This window comes from Mandrillus leucophaeus, unplaced genomic scaffold, assembly GCF_000951045.1.
Source record: "Mandrillus leucophaeus isolate KB7577 unplaced genomic scaffold, Mleu.le_1.0 Scaffold524, whole genome shotgun sequence".
Lineage (NCBI taxonomy): Eukaryota > Metazoa > Chordata > Mammalia > Primates > Cercopithecidae > Mandrillus > Mandrillus leucophaeus.
This window is the reverse complement of record NW_012105631.1, coordinates 576,789-596,121: the sequence shown is the minus strand read 5'-3', so window position 1 is coordinate 596,121 and position 19,333 is coordinate 576,789. Positions and strand designations below refer to the sequence as shown.

The 19,333-nt window shown below is 39.1% G+C and overlaps 1 protein-coding gene across 1 annotated transcript in view; it reads right to left on the bottom strand.

Moving 5' to 3' along the window:
• RGS17 (regulator of G-protein signaling 17) overlaps positions 1 to 17,216 on the bottom strand; it is a 35,592-nt gene extending 18,376 nt beyond the window's left edge. The window contains exon 1 of the mRNA XM_011996789.1: positions 17,073 to 17,216. Within this exon, the coding sequence (XP_011852179.1) occupies positions 17,073 to 17,191 (119 nt within the window). The 5' untranslated portion in view covers positions 17,192 to 17,216. The remainder of the gene's footprint in view (positions 1 to 17,072) is intronic.
• Positions 17,217 to 19,333: the final 2,117 nt, after the last annotated feature.

The following is a 19,333-nucleotide window of genomic DNA, read 5'->3' as shown; positions in this document are numbered from 1 at the left end:
AATTACCTTACTCTTACTCTTTAAACAAAATGTCATTTTTATTTTTGGTTAATTCTATTCATAGTCTGTTTTCCATTAATTTTCCCCGATTGAGAGCTAAGAAGATACAATGTGTCAGAATCTAATACAGATTTTCCTAAATTTACATCATCCTTCCTTACAGACCAAGTTATTGTTACTGATAATATCATTCCTTCAATTGCTAAAATCAAGCTACTGGATTTATATTTGACTTTGTTTTTGCCCTTTCACCCCAGTAAACCAATCTCCAATGTCTTGAAAGGGACAGACCAGTAACTAAGCATTTGGAACAGGTGAGCATTGGGTGGGAGGAGCCTGTGTCTGTGTGGCATAGGTTTGGGAATATTACAGCATCATAGAGGACAGAGGATAATGCCGAAGGTTTTAGTTGCCCAGAACAAGAATAAAAATAAGAATTGTCCAATGACAATTGCTCCCTAAAGCGTAGCAGTGCTTTAGGGCGGAACATCCAAAATTCTAGGTGTAGACTAGAAATAACAGGTGAGGTCATGGGAGATACTAAGAAGCAGGGTAGGGAGTCAGTGGCTCGGGAAAATTTAAGCTCCTACATTAGCCAACTGATCCATCTGTCTAGAAGCCGAGGAGCTTAAGAGCCTGGCAGAGAGCACAAGAAGTTCAGACAACATCTCTCATTTGTTCCTTCTTTCACTTACTCAAAATAAGAGGCAATGGAAATGATGATTTTCTAGTGCCCGTTATGTGCTGGGCACCATTCTTTTACCATTAATACTATTATCCCCATTTTACAGAAGAGCAAAGTGAGGTGCAGACCCATCTGGGAGGTTGGCCCAAAACTGAACACTAACTAGGTGGTATAGTTGGAATTGGGAGCCTACTCCGTTCAACAACCCTGTATTTCTGAGTGCCTACAATGAACCATGGCTGCTGAGAGACCCTGAGGTCATAGACCACTTACTATGTGAATGCAAAGAAGGGTGTGGAAAGAAAGTGTTTAGGAAGAGGTGCCCAACAAGCAGTTATTCTCAATCTGGAAAGTCCGATAGGAGAAACCAAGACAATGTCTCCTTAATTCATTCTTTCATTCTCAAGTGCAAGCATGAGGATGGAGCGAATGGAGCAAAGGGAATAATTTCTGACAACAGAAAGTGAGGCTAGATAGGAAAACTGACCTGAGAGAGCAGACTTACTGGAAAAAAGAGAACCCAGTAGGAATTGAAAAGGATTCTGTAGTCAGGAAAAGGACACAGGAAACATAGGATTTCATAGCGAAATACAGTGAGTTTGCCTCTCCCCATTTCTAGGGACAGGGGCAGGTTTATTGGTATAGAACCATGGAGGGAAAGGTAATGTAGGCCAAAGGATTCTGGGGAGCAGAAACTAGAGTGGATGGTCCCTGGGAACCGCTGCACAGACCCTTAGACCCCTGCAGGAGGCAGCAGTTCCAGGGTTAGAGACAGCAGAGCCTTCAGCGTAGTGTAGTTTTGGGGAGGAATTCAGAGAGAGTGCCTAATTTTGGAGGTATCTGCATGTGAGTGCTGTGACTGTGTTTGTGGCTTTAGATAGCCTAGGAAACCTCAGTCCTCCATGTCGCTATACAAATAGGCCAGAGAAGTATTTTAGAGGAGATTCACTAATGAGTAAGAAAGAGTTCTTCTCTGGAATTCGATGTATTTCCAGTAATGATGGGAAAAGTGGATGAGGGGTACACTGCTGTGTGTGATGTGGATACACTGCTGACAATATTCTATAAAACTTCCTGTATATCTAAAATGTACAATTTTTTGGTAAATTCTATTCAGCTCTTTTTAAAATAGGAAATTGACACTCATTCTGCCAAGCTTGATTGAGCTTGTGTGTGTGTGCAGAGACATATTAAGGCACTATAACACAACTAGCAAAAGAGCTCTCATTCTCTCCTTAAACAACAAACTCCTTGAGTTTATTTTTATTACATTTCCACACAGTGTCCCACAGAAGGCAGTACACAAGATGCAGGTATCCTTCACTTCATTAAACATCTTTGAGAAATTTGTTCTCCGTTGTGCCTTTGCTGTAGAGTGACAAATCTGGAGTCCACAGGCATGAATCACGAGTTTCTGAACATGAATTCTGGCTCTTCTATCTGTTTCTGTGATATTTACAAACATCCCAAATGCTACCATATTAGAGCCATCATTACAAAATATTAGGTTGAGTTTACATCTTTCATTTCTACAGATGGTAAAATATGGGCACATATTTGGACTAAAACTACTTATAACAGACATTCAGTAAATGTTTAACTGTTCACTGTTTGTGAAGCTCTTGATCTAATACTGGCCACAGTCTTGCCCTGTGGAAAGAAATTGAACTTCAGCAACAGACAAGTTGTTCTTTTTATTAACTGTCCTTTACTACTGGTCTTAAAAAATGGGTTGCAAGGTTTCAGTTATCAAGAACTGCTGAAAATATCATTTTAAGTTAAAGAGAAATGGAGAAAATAGACAAGGGATTGATACTAACAGTTTGACTGTATTGCTACTGACTAATGTCTGTCCTACTTGGTTGTGCTCCAAGTAGTGTGTGTGTTTTTTTAAGGTAATAATTCACTGGAAATATTTGCTCTAGATCAACGTATATATGTTATATGTGTTTGAGGACAGCCCTAAAAGGAACATGCCAGATCAACAGTTTTGAGGGTCCCACAGAGACACGTTTTTTTCTTTCTTTAAGACGGAGTCTCGCTCTGTCGCCCAGGCTGGAGTGCAATGGCACGATCTCGGCTCACTGCAAGCTCCACCTCCCGGGTTCAAGCGTTCTCCAGCCTCAGCTTCCTGAGTAGCTGGGATTACAGGCGCCCACCACCACGTCCAGCTAATTTTTGTATTTTTAGTAGAGACGGGGTTTCACCCTGTTAGTCAGGCTGGTCTTGAACTCCTGCCCTTATGATCCGCCCACTTCAGCCTCCCAAAGTGCTGGGATTACAGGTCTTTTTTTTTTCCTTTTCAGCCCATATCTCTCCAAGAAGAGACACTCCCCCCCACCGACTTTTATATATGTAACATTTAAAACCAACATTTCTACGTTTTAAGCAATAAAAGCCACAAAGAGAACTAAACGCATACACAGTGGGGGTCCTGATCAAACCTTAAATACTTTATGGAAGAAAAGTGCCAATACCCTTGGCCAAATATATTAAAAGAAGCATTTACAATCCCATTAGAGATTTTTTAAATAGTGACTTTGAAAAGGGAGGAAAAACACTTGGGACATTTCAGAACTTAAGAAAATGTGCCCCCTCTCTATGGGGGTGGATTGTTCGTCTATTTACAGGGGAGTATGGATAGTGGGGTGAGACAAAACATTACCTGCTGCCAATTATAGAGTTTATCTACTGATCTGTCATCATGGATATGCGCAGGGTCTGTTTTGGAAGACAGTCTTCTATTGTAAGGAAAACAATTGGTTCTCAAGAAAAACTGTTAAAATGGTTGCAAAGAAGATGAAAACTTACCAGTAGCCACGGTAACTCTGGGATAGAGGCTGGTCAGGAAACCACATATATTTACAGAAAAATTAAACTGAAGAATCAATAAGATGTCTAAATTTCATACAGAGTGACATCAAGGCTCCAAGAGAGAACTACTGTCTCTGGTAAAAGCAGTCTATTCAATACTGAAATAGTCTCACATTGTGATATCAATCTTTTCTTTTTATTTAACAGCTTCTACCTCAAAGTTCCCGGTGCAAAAATGAAATCAACATCCTTCACGCTCTGAAAACGAGTTGGTAGATTGTTCTTTAAATATTTCATTTTAGCATTCAAGATATCACAGTAAATACTACAGGAGTTAGCAATACTTTACTAATGTGTAAGAAATACTGGCTCATGCAACGTTCCCTGGGTTGGACATACAAGATGAAAAAGACAAAAGGCTCTGCTACTGAGGAGCTCAGACAGGTAAATAAACATCACATGGCATTTAAGAACTCAGATAGAATTGTGCATATGGGGTTTCTTAGACACCCTTGATGGTACCTGTGCTTTTCCATAAGAGAATTGAGAAAGGCTTCACAGAAGGGGTAATGATTAAATTGGGTTGAAAATGGGCAGTTGTTTGCCAGATGGAGACCTGGACAAAGGCGATCTCATTCAGAGCGGGGATAAAAGCATGCAGGGGCACGATACAAATGTAGACCAGAATGGACATATCAGATGTTGCAGGGCTGGACCAGGAGATTAAAACAGGCAGCAAAGTATGTGTTATCCAAGAAAACGATGAGGTGGACTCCAAATGTAGAATACACCTCCTTTAGGATGGTGTAAGCTTTCCATGCTTTGCTTTCACCATTCATAATGGGAGTAATGGCAACGACCTACTTCATAAGGATGTAAAACAAAAAATAAAAGCTTGTGACAAAAAGGCACATATTATTACAGATGCGCAGTTGAATGGAAGGGCAAGTTGGCTGCACATTAAAATTCCGATTCCAAATTTACCAAAGAGCTTTTTATTTCCACCTGAGTAAACAGAGACTTTTCCTTTGCCATTATTACAAAACCTCATACATTACCTTGTCACTTCCTCCTCACAACAGTCCTTGAAGGTAAACAGGGGAGTTGTTATTAGTCATTCTTGTTTCATTTACAAGGAAACAGTTATCGGGGTTGACTTACACAGGACCCACAACTCAAATTTATTAGAACTAGGATTGGGACTCACATCTTCTGACTTCCTGTCTCAGGCTCATTTTCACTCTGCAATGCCATTTCTTTACATAGAAGAGTTAATTGTGGTATTGCAATTGTTTATACAAATGATTTTTCTTTAAGGTTTGGAAAAATAAACCTCCTAGTACAATCCAGTGCATTGAGTATAAATGCCCTCTCTAAGGCGTCATCCCACAGCTATCACTCCATAGGAGCTGTTGCCCAGACGCCTGAGTTTGCAGTAGAATTTGATGAAGAGTAACTTCTCAATTCCCTGGAGTTTGAGATGAACAAAAAGGAGTTGTTATAGAAGGTTTTGACAGCAAAGAGTGAAAGAGGAAGGACAAAAGTAACACCGCTAATGACTGCAGACAGGGTGTTGCTATGGCTGAGGGGGGCTGTCCCAGGAAGTATGACTTTCTTTCATTAGCAAAGATAACTTGGGGAGAGGGCAACAAGGAAAGCAGAATAGAACTGATGTTTCGCTTACAAAAGACTACTCACTCCCCCAAAAAACTAAAACCCCAAGCCAAAAAGACACCAGAGGATGGGCTGGTAACCACATAACATACAACATTTCAGACACATAGAAACTCAATGTTAAACCTATGATTTGAACTTCACCTCTTTCATTTCTACATTTTTATAATAGAGTACGGTTTTGAGTGAGGTGTGTGGGGATGGGGACAGTGGTTAGAAATTTGTGTCTGGAAATGTTATAAAACACTTGCCTAAAAATACCCCATGTTGCCCCTCTAAAGGCTCACCCCGCATTTTGTAATCATGTGCCGTGTGTCATGAAACAAGTATTTCATTTGGCTTAAGCTTTTGTTTCATGAACTTAAACTCAAGTAAAATAATCAGCTATCAAGTATCTGTCCACTAGATGGCTGTGTTACCTTTATAAATACAATATTTAAACCAAGTCAGAAGAAAGCAAAAACTGAAAAAAATTTCTGTGGGTAAATATCCTTATTTGGAAAAAGAATCTATTCATTCACTTAAGGAGTTTTGATAATTATATCTTTCTAAGGAATCTAAAAGGAGTCATTCAGTTTTTCAGTGAGTGTAATAATCGAAATTGAAGAGGATAAACTTAATCTTGGGACATTTGCATAACTGCAATAATTTTTCATTTTTGATATTTACAAAATATTCTGAATAGACCCCAGCCAAAAGTCATTTGATTTAGGAATACTTTAGTCTTAAAAACAGGTAGGCATAATGTTATCATCATTGTCATTATCCTTTCCAATAAGAAGTCATTTTGCATTCCACGGTCTCATGCTGGGATAATACGGAACTTAGGTCGTACATTATTAGAACAAATAAATTAGAAAAGGGTTTTAACGACCAACAGGTAGGAAGTATTTTTTATTTAAAATGTTTTCGAAGAACCATCCTGAGAATGGATTCTCCACACTATTTCTATTTCAATTCCGGTTCGGGTGGTATGTAAACGTTCATTTCTTCTTTCGACCCATGGAAACTGAAGACAAATTTCTTCATTCTCTGATTCTCTCTCTCTCTCTCTCTCTGTTGCCAATTTCTTTCTATATATTCATCCGTTCGAAAAGATGGGTATCAAAAATTCCCTCTTTTTGTCTATATTAAATTTTCATTTGAAACCTCAAGCTCTGGGTTTTCGGCTCATGGACACATTGATTTCATCTCGAATGCCAACTTCATTTAACAAGCAATTACATGGTGAAAATCGAAATCTACGCTGTACATTTATGTTCAGTTAGATGACCAAAGCTTCTTATTTAGCAGAGTTTATTTTTCCTTAAAATTAAGAGAATTACAGGTCTCAATACAAAGATACATAATACATGCCAGGCCAGGCGTGGTAGCTCACGCCTATAATCCCAGCACTTTGGGAGGCCGAGATGGGCAGATCACCTGAGCTCAGGAGTTCGAGACCACCCTGGGCAACATGGCAAAACCCTGTCTCTACTAAAATACAAAAAATTAGCTGGGCACAGTGGCGCGCACGTGTAGCCCCAGCTACTTGGGAGACTGAGGCACGAGAATTGCTTGAGCCCCAGAGATGGAGGTTGCAGTGAGCCGAGATGGCACCACTGCACTCCAGCTTGGGCTATAGAGTGAGAGTTCATCTAAATAAAATAAAATAAAATAAAAATAAAAATAAAAAATACACGCCAATCATCAGAATCTTCTACACCTCGGTTCTAACATTGATTAAAATCCTATTTTAAGCTATTCCTTCAACCCACTGTAATTTTACCTATAATTTATAACTAAGTGAATGCCTTAGCGGGAAAGCAAATATCTTAGATGTGAAAAGGCCAAATGGACTTCTATTTAGTTAGGAGCAATAACAGTGTTACTCTTATTAAAATAGCATGCAATCGTCTGTGTCAAGTGAATTAGTTCAGTTGGAGCTCAAGCTTCTGACTTTAGAAGGCTGGGTCCCTATCATAAAAAGGAGAGTGAAAAAGTTAAAATCCTGTTAGTGAATATTCAGAAATATATCCGATAGCTGGCAGGATTGCTCATTCATCTAGCCATCCATGTTTCCCTCGCATTTTCCAGTTAGTGTGTGTGTGTGTGTGAATGCGTATGGGATGAATGTGTGGGGCTTCCTTGGGAACAGACACCATGGAAGACAACAATCTTGATCTGTAGAGAAACAAAACCCTGCTACATAAAAGTTACAACATTCTGGGAGCCCTGTGGCTGTGCAGTGCATGCTCCAGGGCTGTCCTGACTTATACCTGTGCTGGTTAATGTCAGAGTTGGGGAGAAAGGGCGAAGTGATAGAGACTGAAGAAACAGCATCTGCTACCTTAACTGGCAACATGCAAACAGAGCATTGCCAAGCCTGCAATAGCCACATCCTACACAGACTGGTAAATTCCTCTGGGCCTGAGACTTGTAAAGGGACAGAAATAATACCTATCAATAAAGGATTATGCAGGAATTTATGTACATTAGTAATCTCACTTTACTGAGGAAGAAACAGACTCAGAGGTAGTAAGTAACTTGCCAAAGGTTTCATAGTTACATGTGATAAAACTGGAATGTACCCAGGTCTGTAAAATTCCAGTGCCATTAGTCTTTCCTTATCCCATATAGCCTCTTGAAAGTCAGCTTTCTGAGGAAGACATGCCATTAGAATTTGTATGTAATTGTCAAATATGGCAAGACTACTTCTAGAACGAAACACTTAAAGTTACTGTTCCACTATTACTATGGAATTGGCAGTTAAATGGCTCTGTATTTTTAAATAATCTATATTGCTTTGGCTGGGAGCAGTGGCTCACACCTGTAATCCCAGCAATTTGGGAGGCTGAGGCAGGCAGATCCTGAGGTCAGGAGTTTGAGACTAGCCTGGCCAACATGGTGAAACCCTGTCTCCACTAAAAATAAAAAAAAAAATTAGCCAGGTATGGTGGTGTGCGCCTGTAGTCCCAGCTACTCGGGAAGCTGAGGCAGGAGAAGCGCTTGAACCTGGCAGGCAGAGGTTGCAGTGGGCCAGGACTGCACCACTGCACTCCAGCCTGGGTGACAAAGCAAGACTCTCTCTCTCAAAAAAAAAAAAAAAAAAGTATATCACTTTATACACAAAGTGTCAGTGACAGAAATTTGTGTTTCACTTAGGAACAGATGTTCCCATGCAAAAAGATGTACATTAATACATAATATATTAAAACCTGAAACAAAGATATGGATTTTATAGCATTTATACATCCTATAATTTATAGCACCCAGTGCAGCAGAATTACAAAATCAATTTCATTTTCACAAAAAGTGAATTTGATTGTCTTATCTGACAAAAACAGAACAAGTAATTCTTGAATCATGTGCTAAAATAGCAGGCAGATTGTAATAGGTCTACCACACCTAGACCATGAAAGACAATAGGTTAGGCCCATAAGAAATAATGAAGAATTTTAATGGGAGAAGCAAAAGTAGGGCTAATACTTAATTTAATCAGGTGTAACACAACTATGAAATTTTATAAATAAGGGTAGCAAAGAAGTCAACCTCATTTTTGCATTATTGATTGGAATTTTCTGGAGGAAGTTCTTAAATATTGTCCGGGTAGCTAATAAAGCTGACTTGGATTTGGAATGGGTGAATTTCATATTGCCTTGGAAAATGAATAATTTGCTTTGAATGAGTCAGAAAGGAAACTCCAACTTCTCTCAAAGCAAACCTTCACCCTGAAGGAGAAGCATATGGGGTCTCAGAGCCTTTAAAGAGGGGCTCACTCATTTTCTCTGTCAGGAGCTTTTCTTTCTCCAAGTTCTTCCTTGTTGCATATCTTACAGGGAAGCTTGGTTCTCTCAAAGTTCACCAAGAAGCCCCCCTGGTTGGTCAAATCACAAAATGTTTTATGATTCTTATTGTATTGGACTTCCCTGGTGTATGTGCAACCTCAGACTTCCCTTTGTGAAACGCTCAATTCTCTTGGCTTCTGTAACAGTCCCTTGCTGTGTTTTATTTTATTTCTCTGAGACAGGGTCTCACTCAGGCTGGAGTGCAGTCATGTGATCATGGCTCACTGCAGCCTCAACTCTTGGGCTCGAGTCATCCTCTTACATCACTCTCCTGAGTAGCTGGGACTACAGGTGTGTACTACCACACTCGGCTAATTTTTAAATTTTTTTGTAGAGATGGGGACTTACTATGTTGCCTAGGCTGGTCTCGAACTCCTGGGTTCAAGCTTTCCTCCTGCCATGTCCTCCCAAAGTGCTAGGATTATAGTTGTGGGCCACTGTGCCTGGCCCCCTTGCTGCATTTTGCATGTCATTTTTCACGTCACCTCTTCTCCATGTTCTGTGTTTGCAACTCTCTCACTCCTCCATTGTTCTTTAAATGTGGTGCGTCCTGAGGTTTCTGTCTGTAGCTCCCTGCTTTTCACCCTGGAATACTCACCAGGGCCAATCATTCTAATCTGTTGCAACTGATGAGTCCCAGATTGTCATATTTCATCCACGCTTGCCTTGCAAGCTTCAAATTCATTTATACAACTAACTCTTGGATACCTCAATCAGAGCAAGTTGAACTCGTCTTTGTATCCTTGGCCTAAGTAACTTCCTATTGCAATGTCCTCTCATTTGATGGGATCACCAGCAACCCAGCTACTCATGCAAGCAATATGGAGTCATCCTTCTCTTTCTCGTCTATCACTAATTCTTGGCAGTATATCCTAATTTTTTCTTGAAAATGCACTTCTCTCCATCCTTTTTATTGTCTCCTTATGTTGGGCCTCACCATGTCTCACCAAGGCTATTATAAAAGTCTCTTAACATCCCCCTTACTTTTTGTATTTTCCTTCCAAACATTTTCCATTCCCTCAGGAGAATACTTAAAATACAAAATGGACTTTGTCCCCTCCTTACTTAAAACTCTTCAATTGCTTCCCATCTCTAAAAAGGTGTAAACTCCTTAATGAGGTGTAAAAGATATTTGATTATTTGTCATTGCCTATCTCCCTAGTCTTCTATTTTGTTCTTCTTGATTTTATATCCCACAAATACTAAACAGATTTAGTGCTCCCTCCCCAAATTCATGCCCCTCTGTACTACTAATTAGTACTACTACCTTTAAAACACACACACACACACACACACACACACACACACACACACACACACACACGGGTGCATGAAGAAAAATGGTGCATAAAAAAAATCTGGTGACCTGGGAGAATGTGCCTGTAATTTCTGAAAAGAATTTATGTGACACAAGTTTTTATATTTCATAAAGTAGGCTCAAATGGCAAATCCAAATCCATCACCCATTCAACAAATGTTAAATGCCTACTAATATTGGCCAAATAATGTAAGCCAAAATGTATTTATATACATATACATATATATATATAATTTATTTATTTATTTATTTTTAATTTTTTATTTTTTTGGAGACTGAGTCTCTCTCTGTAACCCAGGCTGGAGTGCAGTGGCGTGATCTTGGCTCACTGCAGCCTCTGCCTCCCGGGTTCAAGCGATTCTCCTGCCTCAGCCTCCTGAGTAGCTGGGATTACAGGGACACGCCACCACACCTAGCTAATTTTTTGTATTTTTAGTAGAGACGGAATTTCACCATGTTGGTCAGGCTGGTCTCGAACTCCTGACCTCATGATCCACCCACCTTGGCCTCCCAAAGGGCTGGGATTACAGGCATAAGTCACCGTGCCTGGCCTATTTTTTGCTATTTTAATGCATGAAACTTCAGTTACCTGTTTACAAAAATGCCTGGCAGCAATGACCAATATTGAGCTTTGTGAATTCAAATACAAGATCTATGTACTATAATTTTTACTGAAGGTATTAACCTAAAAAACAAAAACATGGGACAGACAGGAGTATCACTCGTATAAAAAATGGTTCAGTGGGTTGGTGAGTCAAACTCTGACCTTTCATGTGTTCAGCCTTTTCTAGGGCAGAAGGTATGAACAGCACCAGCCCACGACCAACGTCATCCCTGAAGCTCTGGTACCTCCTGGCCCATCCAGACATAGATAGTCCTCACCACATTGCCACGTAGGGTGAGTCAGCTTTGGTTGAAATTTGGATTTTTTGTCCGGGTCTGAACCTTGAAGCTGACTGGGGTATCTGGGGTCAGCAGATCTCACCGTGCACAGCCCTGTCACCAAATGCACCTGCCACCTCTTTATCTACAGTTTCTTCCTCCTGTCCTCTTGGGACTCTGGATTTCTTCACCAGAGTGAGGCTCCTTCTACCATCAACTCTCATTCAGTCTATAGTCCTATTGTCCACTGTGGTTTTGTGTATATGGCCTGAGAAACTTGGGTTCATTTTGATAGATATCTTTTGATTGTGTAAAGTTGATATAACTGATAAAAACACTGAGGACATGTACCCATGCCATGGCCAGATGGAGTTTCCAAACTGGAGACTTCTGTATTGCTTCTTTGTAAGTGGTATGTAGGACGGTCTGTTTACAAGTACTCTGGAAATCCTGTGCAGTGTGAGTTACTCTGCAGGATTAACATATTCTGCCATGTGAGATGAATCAGCTCTCCGAGGGTGACAGGCACAGAGGAGACCATGTATTCCCTGGTGCCTCAGATGAAATGATTCACCTTGCATGTGTGAGGAGTTTTATTTCCAGGGAGTGGTTTCTTTACCATGGTGCAGGCATGGCTTTTTGTTTTTCCTTTCAAAAAATATCCTTTGACTTTTAAAGCATGCGCCTTAGTATTTCCTTTGGCAGAGAGCTAAAGTGTGACAGCATCAGAGGATAAAATAGGACATTAGTTTTGCACTGTTTTGAATTATAGAGGCCATGGTACTTGTTAGAAATGGAGGGAGGGGCAGTCCAAAGCATATTTATGAAGCACTTAACATTTACTTAGTGAGATCCATCCCATGGTCTGAAAACTCTGGGAACCAATGTATCCAAAAGAGAGACAATTTTAGCTTTCCAAAGGCTAGTTAATTTACTAAATTCAGTCTGTGACCAATCTCTCCTGAGAAGAGTCCAGTGCAGTGGGCCAAATCTCACGGGCAATACCCAGGAGTGCATGAGATTGTGAATTCAACTGGGAAAGTCGTATTTGGAAATGGCTCATATCAAACCTGGAAATGAAAAGTTTGGAAGTGTCCCGTTAAAATGAACCAAACAACGGACTAGACATTCAGAGGCCTGCATCTCAGTTCCACTTCAATCCCTAATGGGTCTACTGACATCAGCAAGCCATCAGTTTCCTTACCTGTAAAAATAGATACAACATTTTCCAAACATTGTTTGTTGTTGCTGTTGTTGTTGTTTTTTCAAATGAAAGCTTATATCTAAGTCTAATTTATAAAGTAGCTAAAGACAGAACCATTCTCTTGGTAACTGCAAGCTGGAGCCAGGGCTATGGCCAGTGATATTTCATTATTCTCCTCTCCACAGCCATCAACTCACCACCATGATGTGCCAAGCAGAGGGCAACGTAAACATTTTGGAGAGATGGTAGCTGAGGTCTCTGGAGTTCTAATTTTTACACAGGGAACCCTGTTTTGCTTGATGGGACACCCACAGAAGCATCCAGTATTAAAAGAGGAATTAGTACCTGAAGATTTTATGTGAAAAAGTAGCATGGGTTATTTTAATGCAACCACTGAATGATGTTGCAAGAGAGTTCGTAGGACAATTTGAAAATGAGCTTTAAGCTCATAATAAACTTTGAAAGCTCTATGGCCATTTTTGATGCCCCTCCTTTTTGTAAGCACACAGCAGTTTCTAGTCTGCCCTGCATTTTTATATGTGTTATCTCACGTGTGAGCATCTGAACAACCTCACTGCTTCACACTGTCCTGACTGAAGGCAGTTTGAGAGGAGCCTTCAGTATCTTTCAAAGATTTCTTTCTTATAAAGAAAAGGGAAGAAGGTTACTATCTGAAGAAACAAGACATTCCACTTGCCAGTGTCAACCTTGAACCCGCAGACAAATGGTCTTGACAAAATGGTCTCTTCACCCTAGCTTAGTCCCATGAATAGAAGGTCTTACATGTTTACAGATTGTCCATTTTACGCCCTGGATTTGGGTATCCATTGCTTACGTATTTAAGGATGTTAATGGTTCTAAACCTCATCCTCCTGTTTTCTCTTCTTTAATTGCAAGGGCTATGAGGAGAAAAGGGAGATAAGGAGAGAGACTGATGTGGGGGGGAGAAAGTGCCTCTATGACAGAGATAGAGAATGGATCAGTCACTATGAAGGCTGTCTAAACAGTTTAGAATGTTCAAAGAAACTGGGGAACAATTCAGCAGTTATGTATTTACTCTCTGTATCCTCCCCTCCAAAAATGTGGTGGTAATGTTATAAAGACAGGAATCAATTTAAAAATGAGAGAAGAGCTGACAATGAAATATGAACGAGAAGTGCAAATTTGAGGAAAATGTTACATTGTTAAAAAACCCATAACATGAAGCTTAGGGTGAGGTATTTGTATTTATTACTAGATATAGAAATTTTTCGTACCACTCTGTTTCCTTAAAAGGAAGTAAATTCAGCCACATGACAACTGCTCCCATTGACGAATGACAGTTACTTCATATTTTGATTTCTAACTTTTTTTTTTAGTCCCTAAATTACATTTTTAGTGTTTCTTTTTGTTCTGCTCCTTTGACCTAGCCTGGAAAATCTGAAGAACATTTATTTCTTTTTCTTTTTACTCCAAAAAGCCTTTATAATTTTCTTTTATAAACCTGAAGTACAAAAATAATGGTACTTTAAAAACATATGGGTAAAGGACATTTTCATTTGTAGTAAGACAATATAGTCATAATTAAAATCCGTAGTTCAAGGAACTTTAACTTTTATCCTTTTAAAAAACATTAAGTGGCCAGGCACAGTGGCTCATGCCTGTAAATCTCAGCACTTTGAGAGGTTGAGGCATGAGGATTGCTTGAGCCCAGGAGTTCAAGACCAGCCCAAGCAACATAGCAAGACACTGACTCCACTTAAAAAAAAAAAAAAAAAAAAAATTAGCCAAGTGTGGTGCATGCACCTGTAGTCCCAGCTACTGGGGAGGCAGAGGAGGGAGGATCATTTGAGCCCAGGAGTTGGAACTTGCAGTGAGCTGTGATTGTGCCACTGCAATCAAGCCTACATGACAGAGCAGATTTTGTCTCAAATATAAATAAATACATAATAATCAAGTGGTTTATAATTATTAGAAATTATCTATCATTTATCATATACAGAAGGACTTATAAATTTACAGACTGTACATTTTACGGCCTAGACTTAGGCATCCAATGTTCATTGACAACAAATGCAGTTCCTGACAAGGGTATTGCTAGTCTAGAGCTAACAGAGCATGGAGCCAGCCAATGTACCCAATGTTTGGGGATCCACTCTAGAGGTGTAGAGAGTTGATGCAGCTTCCAAAAGTTATTTTTTTCTTCACCCATTGTCTGTGTACTGCAATAATCTCATGCTCATGTGTTAATGTTAAATTTTCTGTTATTTAATATGTCCTTTAAAACTTGATAAAAGCAAATCTCACTAAATATATGGCAGCTAATACATATAGCACAAAGAAACTTCAGTATTCTATCTGTTCTGGTGTTTTAATCTCAAAGCAATTCAGAAATAAGTTTTGGCAGCTAAGGAAAATTATATACTGATTACACAAACCTGGTATAGTGCAAATGAGCAATAGAAGTCTATTCCTTAACCTTGTGTAACAATATATTGGTGATGTTTTATACAGAATTTAAAATAAAATAGCTTTCTTTTCCAAGGTAATTTTTGTGTTATAGCTACAAAGTGATCTTTTTTTAAAGCATTATTTCAAGCCAGTTCCTCTTTAAAGTGATCTTTATTTTTCAATATGAAGTGCTCCATAGCCCAGAGAGCTAACTCTTATTAAATGCTTACTATGTATCAGACACTGTTCTCGGCTTGCTATGTATTTTATCTCATTTAATTTTACAATGACCTTATGAGGCAGGGATTTTTATTACTGGCATTTAACTAATTTGCTGAAGGTCATGCAGATAGAGATGGGTGAGGATAAGATTTGAAGTCCGGCAGTCTGACTTCAGAACCACTATAGTAAGTCACTACATGGTACTTCACAGATTAAGACCAGAGCTAGATAATCTCTTCAGGCATGACACAGAAAAAGATTACACAATTATGACTGAAATATTTACTTCATCTCAAACTCTGCTTCCTCTATCTTAAATTATTAAGGCTTAAGAATGAAATAAAACTAATTATGTATATGATGTGATTTGGCTGCGTCCCCACCCAAATCCCATTTGAATTGTAGCTCTCACAATCCCATCTGTCATGGGAAGGATGCGGTGGGAGGTAATTGAATCATGGGGGTGGTTTTTTCCCATGCTGTCCTCATGACAGTGAATAAATCTCATGAGTTCTGATGGTTTCATAAAGGGCAGTTCCCCTGCACACTCACTCTTGCCTGCCACCATGTAAGATGTGCCTTTGATCCTCCTTTACCTTCTGCCATGATTGTGAGGCCTCCCCAGCCCTGTGGATCTGTGAGTCCATTAAACCTCTTTTTCTTTATAAATTACCCAGTCTCGGGTACTTCTTTATAGCAGTATAAAAATGGACTAATACAGTATGACTTTCTGTAACAAAGAATCATCATCTGGGAAGCAATATTGATATTTATAAAAACTACTTAAGCTTTCCAGATTACTGCAATATCTGATGTTTTTCTGGAACTGGAGTTTTCTAGAGTGGATGGAGCTTGTTCATCACCAAGGTGCCACTCTAGTACAGCCCTCTTTACCTTCTATTTTGGCCCCAGTGATACAACGTTTTGCCATTTAAAAAAACAAAAAAAGAAACAACAAAAAAAAACCCACCTCAACATACATTGGGAAACTGTAGAGATAATACACAGAGAGATGACTCCAACATAGGGGCCTTTCTTTAGGTTCTGAATTAGTCTGGGGAGACCCAGAAGACCACTGTTGGGCTAGAAGATCCACTTGTAAACTGGATTTTAAAAGACTCTAAAATATATGGTTCAAAAAGTCTAGCATCCCCTTGAAGAATCTCACCTGCATAAATGTTAGGCACTTTATGAATCTGGAACTCGAGCAGGTTCTCTGAGTTCCCTGGGTCATGGGCATTTAGCATTGGACGGCACCTTGGGAATTAGCTTGTCTGATTCTTCATCATTTTGCCAATGAGGAAATAAAAGAACATAGAGATTATGAGTTTGCATGATGTCCCAGAGCCTGCCAGTGATAACACTGCAATGGGAAGTAGGTTCTCTGGCTCTAATTTCAGGATTTTTCAATGAACTGAGTTGGACTTCATTCCAAGCACAGCCACTGACCTTTTAGATAGGTGGTTGTGAGTCAGTGACTCTTTTCTCTCTGTCCTTATTGGCAGGAATTCTGGGCAGAGGTTGTTACTCTGACTTACAGTTATCTGGTCATGCAGCTGAATGCTCAACACCCTATCAAGTAGAGGCAGAGAACTAAAAACACACATACACACACACACATTCAATACTACATGCAGTGTTACTAGATGTTATTTTAATGTTCTTGACTGTAACATTGGAGAACATTGCTTATTGATAAATACCTATGTAACTAAAATCTTATTTTCACCCAAATCTTTAAGAAGCATAGATGGAGAAAAACATGATATAAAACACACCCTTTTTTTTTTTTTTACCTTATTATCAATTTAAATGTAGATTTGGGGGAAATATTATATGTTTTCTTTGTGGAAGTGTTTGCATTAAACCAATGATAGACTTCAATAAGTCCTACTTGCAAAGAAAGAACAAAAAAAGACATGTTGAGAAGTTTCTACAGTTCTGAGACTTGGCATGCCTGTTCACGCTAGTGTCTGCCAAGCCTGGGTGTGGCATCCTACAGGTAACATGACATACCAGGAGCAGCTGCAACAACAGCACCAACAAAAGCAACAGGTGTTGTTGGGCCTCTGGTTTCCAGGCGCTTGAGACACAGCAGGTGTTCCTTCATTTTGGGACTGCTGCCTTTTTCGCATTTCAGCTACTTCAGGACCCAACTGGCTGAAAGAGATTAAAAAAAAAAAATTGGGTATGAAAAAAGCAGTAAGGATAAGTTACCTATGCTGAAGGAAGGCTCATTTCACTAAGGGAGGAGGGAGATAATTTAAGAAAAGGTAAAACAAGGAAGCTTGAGAAGTCAAACTAAAAGTTCTCAGGAAAACTTTTTAGAAGAATGTACTAAAAACTTTGGGGAGGAACATCTACCATGATCTGCTGCATAAAATTATAGCAACAAAGTTGCCATGTAATCAAGATTGTTGGTAAAGTAAATATGATAAGGTTTGAAAATTTATTTTTAACTTCCTTCTTTACTCAAGAATGATTAAGTCTGCCTTTTTTATGGACACCATTCAGTGATTACAGAGGGTGTATGTAACTCGTTTTTCCACTAATGTTTACAGTAAGATAAACTGAGCTTTATAAATGATTGTTGCATGGTTTCTAACTATATAAGAGTATGAGGAAGATCCAGTTTATTCTTGGCCCTCTCTCACTTCCTTTGAAACACTCAATATCCTTTTTGGCACTTTTGACTCATCCTCCAGAGGCCTAACCTTAATAACATTACCAAAGGGCCTTATTTTCTGTTAGGTGTCAGTGTTGCAAAGGCATTAGCTTCTCTTCCTCCATCGCCCAAATTTATTGTTATTTAATAGAGACTCGGGGGAAAATAAAAGTCATCAAATTCAGGGGAATTACTCTGGTGGAATTTATATATCATGGCAGATAAAATAAATAGTGGGATACAGAGTGTCCTATCTGTGATCTTACAAATAAGGCCAAATGAGTTGCTACCTATTTATAGGACCAATCCTGATTTAAGACTGTGTTGAGGATTAAAATAAAAAGTTTCATCTTAGGGTACTATCAGATTTAGCATGAACTCTTAGAAAAAGTAATGCAATCTACTGAATGATGTTTTTCATAAATATGTCATGTATGTAAATCATACACATACATTGTCAAATGTGTGGCTGAGAGCAGTACTTACTAAAACTATAAAGTGCTTCAGGTTATTTTGGCATTATGAGCTCATTATTTTAAAATGATATTTTCGGTTCTGAATACAATGATAAACACTTTAAAAAATACTGTGTTCTTGAAAACCAGATAACCACATTTTTTGACCGGAAACAGAGCAGAAAACCACAGAGGTAGGTAAATGGGGTCTAAAACCACAGTCATTCTGCAATTCAGATACTGAAACAGAAGCGGGCAAAGGTCCCACGCTCCAGTGAGGTGTCAGATGCTCCCCTAGGAGGAGTGGGAGTCTGATTCCCGGTTGCCTGCATAAAATCAGGGGCTGTGATTGTGCCATTCACAAAAAAGTACTGAAAAAATAATTTCTGCTATTCAGTAATGCCTAGCTGCAGAAAGGGTAGGATGCAGAAAAAGCCATCCAGATTAGACTTCAGCCAATCAGCTTATTTGTTCAGTGACTGCGTCAGGGAATTTTCCAAAATCACTGCCAGATGGCAGGGAATCCTGAGATACTGATAAAAGAGCTGCTTCAAGACTAAGGGTCTTAAGGGGATTAGTGGAAACAAATGAAAAGCATTACATTATGAAGAGTAAGTGACAGTAAGAAATACATCTCTCACTCAATGTGTTACCTGAAAGCAAAAATCCATATTAACACCAGAAAACAGACAACCAACAATTAGGAGATTAATATATTCCTGATCAAGTGGTAATAACAGAATCACCTAAAATTAGTTTAACAAATATATATTTAAGATAAACAATGTGATAAAGAAAAGAATACAATTTAAATGGGAGAACAATAAATTAGAAAACACATCTGACTTCCCCTTTTCCAATTTGGATGCCTTTTGGATGCTTGCACCTCCAGGTTTATTGCAGCACTATTCACGATAGCCAAGGTGTCCAAAACCGAGGTGTCCAAAAATAGATTAATGAATAAAGAAAATGCGGTATATATACATCATGCAATACTAATTTAGCCATTAAAAAGAATGATACCCTGTCATTCATAGCAACAGGGATGGAACTGGGAGACATTATATTAGGTGAAATAAGCAAGGAACAGAAAGTTAAATACCACATATTCTCACTCATATGTAGAAGTTTAAAAAACACTGATTTCATAGAAGTAA